Raw genomic sequence first — 12026 nt, 5'->3', positions numbered from 1 at the left:
TTAGAGTGATCGTACTGTAGTAACACTGTAGCGGCTTGTATCACAAAGCATTGAAGAAAAATGCTATGTTTGGAATTCCTCACGAGCAACCTTATGGTGGTGAAGATGACCTCAAGCCGACTAAAGAAGCAGTTTTACTATAACAGTCACTGTAGCAACTTACTGGAAAATCTGCAGAATGATTGAGGACCTCACGACCAGTTTGCTGACTAATAAGTGTCTAAATGTATGTATTTTAGTATATGTATTTTATATACTTAGCATGTATTTTGTATGAATTAAGGCCCATTTTATGCTTAATTGAGTATTATTTGGTTTGTAGGGCATGAAGAAGCAACGGAGGACACGAGGATACGATTGGGGTAAAAAAGAGAAGAAAACCAGGTCACAGTATTATAGCGTATTTACTATATGAGATTAATGTAGCTGAATCATTGTAGTAAGTTATAGTAACAATTTCACTGTAGCAACTACTATAGCATTTGGAGGATTTTGGGACAAAAAGTTTGGCCTAGCTCATGCGGTGTCCATACGGGTCGCATGAAGCCTGTATGCACCCTGTCAAGCCACGATTTGTGTCATTATAAAAAGGCTTCTTCTAGGGAATTCAAGGGGACTTTTCCTTGGCCTTTTGGGCCACCACCACCACACATCCTTGAGGTCTTCTGGCCATCTTTCGGTAATGATCTTTGGGGGAAAATGAGCGTACATTATCACAAAGAGGGAGGGGAGCAAAGGAGAAGGAGTTGGAGTGAAATCCTAAGACATCATCGATGAACTTGCGAAGCTTCATCCATTAAAGGGAATCATGACCTAGAGGGGGTTTTCATTACTTCTTTTATGTTTTTGTCTTCCTTGTATGTTGTATAAGTGTCCCTTATCATGATGGGTTAACTTATTGTTATGTTTGGATTTGGATGAACCCTAGAGTTTATTCTTGTGTAAGAACTTGGGATGTTGTTTGTCATTTAATTTGATGGTTGTTTGACATTTAATCTTTCATGCTTTCATATCTAGAATTACAATTGTGGAGAAATCCATAATTCGTTTATGAGTTATACATGTAGATGTGACCTACTCATGTGTACTATATCTAGGAGAGATTGAAAGGGGATTCCTGTGCCGACATGCTGAGAGATGTGGTGCCGGTAGCCGTCAATCATTAGGTTTAAGCCAAAGAGAAAGTAGGTTTACTCCTATTTAGCGAAGTCCTAGAACTTAATGTGATCATATGTGTGTTGATCCAGAAGAGATTCTGATTGACATTCGTATAGGATCAGGGTTTAATCGCCTAGAGATTGGGGCTAATCTACTCACGAGGTCTCTAGGTCTCAACTATCGTCAATGCATCTTTAAACCATCCTAGTTTGGGCCTTAATGACGACCCTAGGTGGATTCCTTGTCCAAACACTCTCTTCTCATGCTTGATACTCCCTTGTTTGTTTACATCCGTGTGTTAGTTACCCGGCTATAGGATTAGCTTAGGTTAGTTTATTTGATTTATTTCTTCTCCACTTATATTAATTTGTAGGCTAGAAAGTATATGAAAAGTGAGTAGTAATACATCCATGGCCCCATGGAATACGATCCCTGTGTCACAAACAGGGTATTACTTGGCGATCCCGTACACTTGCAGGAGTTCAATCACTGACTATAAGCCAGACCACAAGCCACCCCGAAATAAGTTTTTAAAGGAGTTTCAAGGCATCTTTTGAGGTATGTGGAAGGGCTTGCTTGGGGCTCATCACGGCCATTCTTGATTCAAGGTAGAAAAAGGCAATAGAGGGCATCTCCAAGGTGGAAATCAATAGGGAGAGCGTGATTTGGCAAGATCTACTCCTAGGGCACATTTTTAGAAGGTTGAAGATAATAAGGGAAGTCACCACTTGAGTGCTGTCCGTGGAAGCCTTTTTACAGGGGATCCCAAGCGTCATTCAGCCTCTTACCTTTGAGGGAGTTGATGTTTCTTTATCTAGTTGTTTTCATGGATTTTATCTTGTATGTTACTAGTATGAACAACTAAACCCCAAGGTCACCGGATGTATGTCAACCTTAGGGTTGAACTTGTGTAGATTGGCTGCTATGACTTGTTTTGTTGCATTTGGTGTGTTTGTGATCCATGTTTGTCATACTTTAAGCTAATGGTATGCATGAGAAACTCTGTGTATCGATTTCTAGGTTATGCTAGGTTGCATGAGCATCACCCTTGTATTAGACACACCTAGCTTGGAAGGGATACATGTATTAATATGCCGTAATCATCAGGTATTTTGTACCACTACAACATTAGGGTTGTACCTATTTTTTTTTTTGGTCATAATTTGAGAAAGTCCCCTACCCTCATTGCAATCATAGGAGAATTTGGTCGGAAGAAATTCCGTATCAATACTCATACAGGATTAGGGATTAATTGTCGTACCGAATTTAGTCGGAAGAAAGTCCATAACAAGAGAGCATGATCAGAACCCATCCTAGGAAGATGCTGGTTGCAATAAGAATTGAAGTTGTCAATCCAAAGGCTATGAGCTAAATATCTATCTAACTGGGCCCATCTTCTAGCTAACCTCCCTTGCCCATTATACTAGGAAAAATCATAACGTTGAAAACCAAGATCCAACATGCAATTCTTATAGATAAAGTTATTAAATTTGCATAGACCTTGCATTATAATTGCTAATGCCCCCTTCTTTCTATGCTCCGAAGGAGAAAGAATGTCATTAAAATAACCAATACAGTAACCAAGGCAAATTAAGTGTAGAAATTCAAGAAAGTGAATTCCATGCATCATGTTGCACATGGAAATTTTGAGCATTATAAACAACAGACATGATCCAATCTTTGGACTTATCAGATGAAATAACTAGATAAAGTGTAAAATGAGAAAAAGCTACCGGAGTGATCTTACCAAACCTTTTCTTCCAGAGGATGATAATCTCCCACTCCCCCCCCCCTCCGGCGTGGCAAACCCTGGAAGGAATTACGACCCACTCCCATTTCTTAGTGAACTTGTTACAAAAATGAATAACCCTTTCCTCATTTGCTCGAGTCTCTACCAGACAAGCAAAAGATAGGTTCAATTTGTTCATTAATTCCTTAATTCGGTTTGTAGTTCTGGAGTTAGAAATCTCCTTGAAGTTCTAGGACAAAAATTTTATACTATTCATGAAAACTATAATCATAAAAGAGACCAAACCAAACAAAAGTTTAAAAAAACAGCTGAAGTACAAAAGGAAACAATCAGGAGCTAGTAATATTGTTACATCATTTTTGGGACACGGGCTAGTCTTTATCTTTCATCTGCGGGCTAATGCTTCAAGTTTAGCATCATTCTGATACTAAGCGATAGTCATCTCCTTATCAAAATCCCTAGTATTATCTGATCCTTCTTGAGATTCCTCTTCCATACCATCAATCACCTTCTCCAAAGAAGTGCCATCCAGAAGAGCTTGAGAAACCCTTGCAACAAGAACCTCATGAGCATTATTAACTTCATCTTGATGAACTACTTTTTTTAAAAGGCATCCCATAAATGTTTGCGCTACTTCAAAGGAAGTAAGGAGAAGAGGTTACATGAGTTATAAAGGAACCTTTCCACCGTGCTCCTGAGCTACCATCCCATCATGGTCTACCCTTGATGAGCTAGAGGCAATGAGATCTCCTATAGCTTCAACAGTCAGGGAAGATTGCTTGACACTCAAGGCAAGCTAGAGTCTCTCTTTGGGGTTCATCATAGAAATTGGAAGGTATTTGCTAACATTGGGATCCGGGAAAGTTGATGAAGAACGATTGGAGCACTACATCTCATCCCTCTGATCAGCTATACCAAGATCTAACGGAGGAAATTATTCATAATGAAGTGTGAATTAATCATGAGGCATACCACTTTTCCTCCCCCGAGTGTGTCTACGGCCACCACGTGTCGCACGCCCAAGACAATTGCCCAACATGTGTCCCAAACTAGAAACCTGCTGCTGCCACATGCTTGTAGAGGTGACAGCATTTGCTCATTGAGGAGTTGTACTTGTTCCATGACCACAACCTCGGCCATGATGGTGCTGAACCACCAGCCATGGGCCAAAGCTTGGATCGTCTTCCGGTGCCTTCTCAGACTCGATACTTCGGCCATCTCCGGAATCCTCATGGTCCACTTCAATGTCCCTTTGTCATACCTCGTCAATTTGCATTTCCTGAGATTCAAAGTTTCAATAACCAACAGGCCCCGAACCCCTTGCAAGTGTGACTAATGGGCTGCAAAAGGTAGAAAATCACTTAGAAAGCAAATGACCAATACATCCATAGAAAAAAATAAGAAAACTAGCAACCGTTGATAAAAAATGCCCACCATGACCCTTTCATCCTCATTGCCGACCCAAATTCCTCACGTTAATTTGTTCGGAGAGATCCATCTCATCCATATTCTAGAAAATTTGGATCTTATGATCTTATGAAATTGGAAGTGTGATCATCAATCTTCAATAAATGGCCAAATTGTTCACTGATGGCTTCCACCGTCTCTCCCTCCCAATATTTGACCAAAAGATGGTTAAGTTGGATCCAAACAACAGTGGTCACCATTTTCTCGAAGGCCACCTGAAAGTTCTCTTTCCACTGAGTAAGTTGAAGAACCATGCCATTAATAGTGTTTGGACCTTGCCATAGGAGCTAGTGAACCATCTCAGGGCTATGGTATTTCATAAGATAGAAACCATTCAGCATGTAAGCCCAGAGAATTCCCCCAATTTCTTCCACAAATCTCCAAGAGCAAGCTTGACCTGATCCAAAGGCATATTCTTACCAAGGAATATTCCAAAAGGAGAATTCCACATACGCTTTAAGGCCCGAACTCTGAAATCTTCATCAACATGAACCATATTCCGCACCGAAACCTTCACATTTTCTATATTATCCTTGTGATCTACTGTGAATGCTGAGGGACCATTTGAGATCTTCACTCCCCCTATGACATGGGCCCAAGAACCTCCTTGTTGAAAGGTAAACTACGCGAAATGTCTGCCAAGCCCAAAGGAGGCAGAAAGCTTCCCAAAGTTCACTCCGCCCCCACTAGCCATGGCAAATGGGGCAAGAAAAAGCTTAATGAGAGAGCAAGTAATTAAGAGAGATCGCTCAGGAGTCTCTCAGGAGTTGCTCGGTGATTAACTTCTTAGTAGTAAACAAAGTAGGGTACCTAGTCTTTTAGGAAGGCTATAAATAGAGGGATTCTCAATCTATAGAATAATACTCATTAGTTCAAATGCCAAGGACTTCTTTTAAGGGGATGGTTACTACTAAGGGGGTGTTTGGTTTGAAGGAAAGCGAATGAGAATCATTGCTTACATTAAGGAAGCCTTTGTTTGGATGTGGAGTAATGAGAGTGGGAGAGACATGGGCAAGTGGTGTGAGAGGCAATGGGGAATTCCTATGCCTGTCATTTTTTGGGGAGTGGGAAAGAAGTGAAGAGGTATGATGGGTAAATTACCCATTTACCCATCTACTTTTCAAAATTATAAATCTATTAATCTAAATAATTTATTATAATAATTAGTCCAAAACCACTTAAATACAATATTAATTATAATAAATAAAATGAATAGTATTAAAGTGAATAATAATTGATATGAATGTTTATTATGATTTAATTTTCTTAATTAAAGTTAAATAATTATTTATTATATTTAATTAATTGTTAATTAATGATATTAACAAAGATTTGGATATTAAGAAACAGTGTCACATGTGAGCTATTAAAATGAAATATCTATTTATAATGGTAAAATCCCCTATTTTGTCCCTATATTTTACCTGTTTTGCCCTTTTAGTCCCTTTATTTTAATTTGGCCTTAGGAAGTCCCTCTATTATTCAAATTGGTAAAATCAAGTCCTGGCCACAACCACTGTTACTTTTGCCGTCCAATGGCGCTAACGTGGCATTCTTAAAGGATAACACATTAATTAATTAATATTTTCGGACAAAATGTTTTCCTAATCAAGCAGATCCGAATCCGATTATCCTAGACCCGATAAACCTCTGCTTTATCCCCACTAATGGCCAAAAAAACCATTGCTCACTGTCAGCTCCCTCCTGACCTCAACGACATCGGCATCCCAAGCCACACTACAAGTCATCCTTCTCTCAACTGTAACCGCATCATCATCCTATGCCATCCTACAATCCCACTAGTGGCCCCCTTGCTCAACATCATCTCCTACACTTCCCTTTCGTTCACCTCACCCCCACAAGCTTAATCGCCACCATCATTGCGGACAAGAAACACCTCCACCTCCACCTCCATAAACCGGCACCACAGCCCTAATATTTTTATTATCCCATGTATTCAAAAAAATTTATTTCCGTAATGATCAATACCTCCTCTACTACTGTAGGCCACATCAGCAACATTTTTTTTGTGGTAATTCAGCAAGCCAATGTAAAAAATTCTGTGCATGTTTTAAAGGAGTTTGCAGGGATTAATTTGTAAGAAATTAACAATTCTGCAAGACCAATCTGTAGAACAACAATACATTAACATATACAAATATGCAATACTTCAGTAGTAGTGATGAATGAAGAGGAATTGGAAGGTTCTCTGCCAACAATAATTCCCCCATTATGAGCACCTCGTACATATAAAATGCAAATGTCACAATTTTTAAAATTGCATAACTCATCAACTTTTCAAAGGAGATTAATATTCTTACCCTTAAAACCTGTATTGGAGGCATTCCTGCCGAATACTTCTTTCTCCCTTTGATTGTAACATCTACATTCTTATTTTGGATAGATGTTTCTGATATGTTGCTAGTTGTGTCCTGCATCATGGAAAAAATATACATAAATTGTGGGCAACTAACAGACAGAAAGGAAAAAAATACTTACAGAAGCATTAGTCCTTTTAGTCCTTTTTGGGCAGGTGCTATTGTAGTTAGCTCTGTCTGCATCAACAAAAAATTATAGCTGATGGCCAGTTAATTGACATGGAGGAAAAAAATAGAAACTTACATCTATGTTAGACTTTTTTGGGCAGGTGATCTTGTTATGGCCTTCAACATGGCAATAACTGCACTTAAATACTCTGCCCCTTCTTGACATTTTTGTTTTACTTTTGTTTTTTGTTTCCAAAGGCTCTCTCCTCCTTTTCTTAACTGGTCGACCTGGCATTCTTTTCACAAAAGGAGGCAGAAGTGGCCCTTCATCACTCACTGGCCAGAAATCCCTACCTTTTACTGGATTAACTGCAAATTGATATGCCTTTTCATATGTTTCTTTTCTGAACCAGTGAGTTATATAATTAGTTGGGTCTTCCCCTTGAAAAGCAATAGCTGCCATACTATGTTGACAAGGGATGCCTGTTTTGCTCCATTTGCCACAAGAGCATGTTTGTTCAGCAAGCGTTATAACATAGGCTTCTCTTTCATGCAACATGAGGTTATCCCAATAAACTTCATGCTTGTTACTTCCATTCCACTCAACTTGCCACTTTGCACTTTTTTACCTTTCTTTTTCAATCATGGCAGCAACATTTGGCCCATAATCCCCTGCCCATCTGCTAGCATAGTCCTTTTTCACTGCAATCCTCATCATCACATACTGCCGAATTGTTTCTAGCATAGAGATAACTGGTCTACTCCTTACATCTAGGACCACTCCATTAAAAGTTTCACACAAGTTGTTATCGATTACCTCGCATTTAACTTGATCATTAAAACATGCTTGGCACCAACCTTGAACTGGCCATTTCTCAAGTAACTCTTCAACAGCATTGTCTCCACCTTTCATCTTCCTCATTTGGTCCAAATGTTTCTTCATCTCTGGGATGCTTGTAGATATGGCCACATTCCAGAATTGAAGTTGTAACTCCTTTCCTTGATGTTTCTTGCCCCACCTCGCATAGATGTGCCTTGCACACATTCTATGCTCAATAAAAGGTAGAAGATCTTTCACTGCATGGATTAAACCCTGCATAAAAAAGAAAAATAATTCAAGTGCTTGACTAGCTAATGGAAATAGCTTGAGTGATTGTTTCATTGGAATGTGTTGTGTACCTTTTGCATATCACTTATTAAAGACCATCCCAACCCTTCTCCCATGCCAAGATCAATCATCAAATTTTCAAAAAACCATGCCCATGTCTCAGTAGTTTCCTTCTCAACAACAGCCCATGCTAAAGGGAACATTTGGTTGTTCCCATCCCTACCTACAACCATAAGCAATTGCCCTTTGAGTAGCCCTTTAAGAAAACAACCATCTACACCTATGATCTGCCTACAACCAACTAAAACCCCTTCTCCGACAGCAGCCAAGTAGATGTACATCTTCTGGAACACAGGAAACTCATTATGGTTAACCTTCTCAGCCACAACAAGTACACTGCTTCCTGGATTGGTTGCTTGTAACTCAAGTGCATAATTATTAAGCACCTTGAAGTCTTCCCTAAACTTCTCTTCAGTTTTTTTCATCACTAAGCTCTCGGCATTCCTGCATACTTTACTGGTAATGAAGACTCCTAACTGGGCCCTGACCATTGCTCTTAATTGCCTAGCCCTAATCAATGGCATGGCGCTTATTACTTATCCAAATTTTTTGTCAACCAAAGGAGCTGTCACCCTCTTGTTTTTTGTGGTCCCAAGTAAGCATGAATGACTCGGGACATAGTGCTTCACAACAAAAACTTTCTTTGCACTACACCAGGAGCATAAGATGAGCCATTTGCACTCTTTTGTTGCACACTTGGCCCTAACTCTCAATGAATCATTTTTAATGAACTTGAATTCAAATCCCTTCCTTGTTGAGAACTCAACAAGTTCATCCTTGAACAGTTTGAGATCTTTAAACCTAAGATCAAGCAAAAAGTCCACTAGAGTTGTTTTAGGGTCATAAATTGTCCTACATGACTTGTGCCTCCTTGTATCATCTCCAGCAGATCCATCACTTGTGTCATCATAGCTGCCAAGATCTGATAAGCCCATGTAATCACTTTCATATCCACAAACTTTCCCCCTATTTGTGTCATGGCTATGCTCAATACATGCGCTTGCCACTCAGCTCCAAAGTTACCCTCATTTCCACCAGCTTCATCAACATTTCTAACATTTTCACTATCTTTCCCCTGTATTTCCTTCTTCAGTTGTATAAATTTTTTGACTTTATCCCTAGCCCCTACTATCTCATCATTGGCATCTGAGTTAAAATCAAGGAATGAGACATCTACAAGCATATTTGCATCATCCCTACTTGAGTTAGTCTCACTGACACTCTCAGATTCCTGGTCCACATCCAACTTCAAAACATCCTGTTGCAAATCAACATCTAACCCCATAGTGTTATCAAAATCAGACAGTAATACTTTTGGCAAGGGCTTATCTTGCTTGGCACACGATGTTTATACATAAAGATCAGCTGTCCAAGCCTCTCTTAACCTATCAACCAAGCCTACAATGCTTGCATCATTACATACTATTTTCACAGCCCCTTCGTCATCTATGTAGAATAATTTGACATCTTGCCTAATGTCATAACCAAGTTCCTTGATGTCTCCCAACAAATCCCAATGACATAGTCTGTCTGGGTCAACAATGAACTCATTTATATTCCCATTGACATATCTAATTTTCCCTTCTCTTACAAGCGACCCTCCATGGTGATATTTAAGAGTCTACTCACAGCTATTCATGGTACTGTATACGCAAAACAAAAAAAAACCAACATTAAGCAATTAATTCACAAGAAATGCCAAACTATATATGTGGAATTTTGTGGCAGTTATAGGTCTAGTAAATCTAGTAACCTATCCTAGTCAACAACTAAGATTTTTTAGGTTTTATGATGCACAACCTATATAATAAAATCATAATAAAGGCCAAAACTATGTGGAATTTTCAGTAAAGGAAATAACTAGGACTAGTAAAAGACCATATCAAACCATTAAAATCAACATATGAACTATATATATATGGAGAGATTTTAGAAGGTAATATGCATATAAATATTAAGGTAGAGTGATGATGTTAATAAATTTAAGATGAACAAGCACAGTTAGCCCAACCCGGCCAAAATGGGACTAACGGTTAGTGGGCTAATTGGCCCATAACACAACTTGGACCACTGGTTAAGGTTGCAGTGAATGCAAGTACACACCACAGGTCCACAACCAAGTGCAAGCTTTTCATGAAATAGAATATATAATTTTACCCAAATAAAAAAAAATTTGGGAATAATATATATATATATATATTTCTGAATTCTAGGTAGAAAGGATAATGTATCATTAAGTACTCATAAGATTTGAGCTTAGTGGCCACTTCCTTCAATTTATCCATCAAGCTAGTGCCTTTAGTTAATCTATTTTTAGTTTATAGTGGCACCATCCATGTAGAAGATGCTATAACTGCACCAAAAAAACCCATTAAGAACTCATTAATGGCATGCTTAATTTCTTAGGCAGACGATGTTAAAAGGACATAATCCATGAGGATCTTTAAGGTCATTTGTTCTGCATATCAAATCCAAGAAATAATTTATTATAATAATTGGTTGTGGAGTGTGACTCATAAAAAGTAATTTGATATGTTGAAGGAACCATTATGTTTGACAAATCAACTCTTTATTGAGTATTTTTATTCATGCAAAAAAAAAATGATAATAATGGTCCCCATTCTCAAAGTCCCTACCATAAAAAAGCTGAAAGGAAAGCTCTAATGGTCCCCATACTCTGAAACTCACAAGGTAATATGTATATATATATATATATATAGTTCATAGAGAAAGAGAAGTTGTGGAATACTCTGAAACTCACAAGGTAATATGCGTGATCTAACTAATTAGAAATTTATTAGGGGCTAATAGGGCAATGAAAAGAGGTAGCATCTCTTAAAACCTCATGTAACACTTAAACCCTAATGGTGAACGAATTGGTCAATGTTGTAATTTGTAAATTGGGTGAAAATAACAACAAACATAATAATTCAAACCTAAGAGATATAAATGCAGTGCTAATTGTTTGCCTAACTGGTTGACAGTGGGGAGTACCTTTTTTTAGGGGTTTCTCGTGGTTGATGAATAGTGACTGAGCACTGGTTTGTGGATATGAAAGATAGCGATTACAGTGGGGAGTACCTTGTTTGGCCACTAGTGGGGCTGCAGTAGTGTGGCTTGGGATGCCGATGCCGTTGAGATCAGGAGGAAGCTGACAGTGAGCAAGGGTTTTTTTGGCCACTGGTAGTGGTGGGGGTAAAGCAGAGGTTTTATCGGGTCTAGGATAATCGGATCTGGATCCGCTTGATTAGGAAGACATTTTGTCCGAAAAAATTAATTAATTAATGTGTTATCCTTAAGAATGCCATGTCAGCGCCATTGGATGGCAAAAGTAACGAGTGGTTGTGGCCAGGACTTGATTTTACCAATTTGAATAATAGAGGGACTTCCTAAGGCCAAATTAAAATAAAGGGACTAAAAGGGCAAAACTTGTAAAATATAGGGACCAAATAGGGGATTTTACCATTTATAATAATGAATTTATTTTAATACTTAAATAATTTAAAAAATAATTTTGACAACCCATTCATATATTTATAACAATGATATTCATTTGGATAAAAGGGATAACAGTCATTTTATTATATCTTTCTTTTTCACTTTTTTCCATTCCCAACAAACTATTTTTCCAATCCTTCCAATCAAACATAGTTTTCATTCCAATGCCTTTTCCAATTCTTCTCATTTTCATTACTCTTCCACTCCTTTCCATTGCATTCCTTTCAACCAAACGGCCCCTAAAGTCATTAATTAAGACGGTAATCTAGCCACTACTATGCAACTGCTAAATCTAAGAACTTATAAATCCCACACCCTGATTAAATCCCCACCGTTAGATATGATTTAAAATGTTAAAATATTTAAATATCAATATTTTTTTATCCATATTGTTTGATGTAAATTTTTTTTATTTTTTTAAAGCACAATCTCCGCAACTGAATCTCTCAATTTTGTCTTATCATGTTGGGAGTTCATATGCTTTCAAATTTAGTTAAAG

General features: G+C 38.2%; 1 protein-coding gene across 1 annotated transcript; it reads right to left on the bottom strand.

Annotated features, from left to right (window-relative positions):
* Positions 1-6412: 6412 nt before the first annotated feature.
* On the bottom strand, positions 6413-8520 carry LOC120268592. The gene is made up of 6 exons (XM_039275921.1): positions 8041-8520; positions 7491-7954; positions 7150-7406; positions 6875-6930; positions 6697-6807; positions 6413-6502 (listed from the first exon to the last, which is right to left on the bottom strand). Exons 1-6 carry the CDS (start codon positions 8518-8520, stop codon positions 6413-6415), a joined length of 1458 nt encoding a protein of 485 aa, XP_039131855.1.
* Positions 8521-12026: the final 3506 nt, after the last annotated feature.

This window comes from Dioscorea cayenensis, chromosome 9, assembly GCF_009730915.1.
Source record: "Dioscorea cayenensis subsp. rotundata cultivar TDr96_F1 chromosome 9, TDr96_F1_v2_PseudoChromosome.rev07_lg8_w22 25.fasta, whole genome shotgun sequence".
In the NCBI taxonomy this organism is placed as follows: Eukaryota; Viridiplantae; Streptophyta; class Magnoliopsida; order Dioscoreales; family Dioscoreaceae; genus Dioscorea; species Dioscorea cayenensis.
This window is presented reverse-complemented; position numbering and strand designations above follow the sequence as displayed.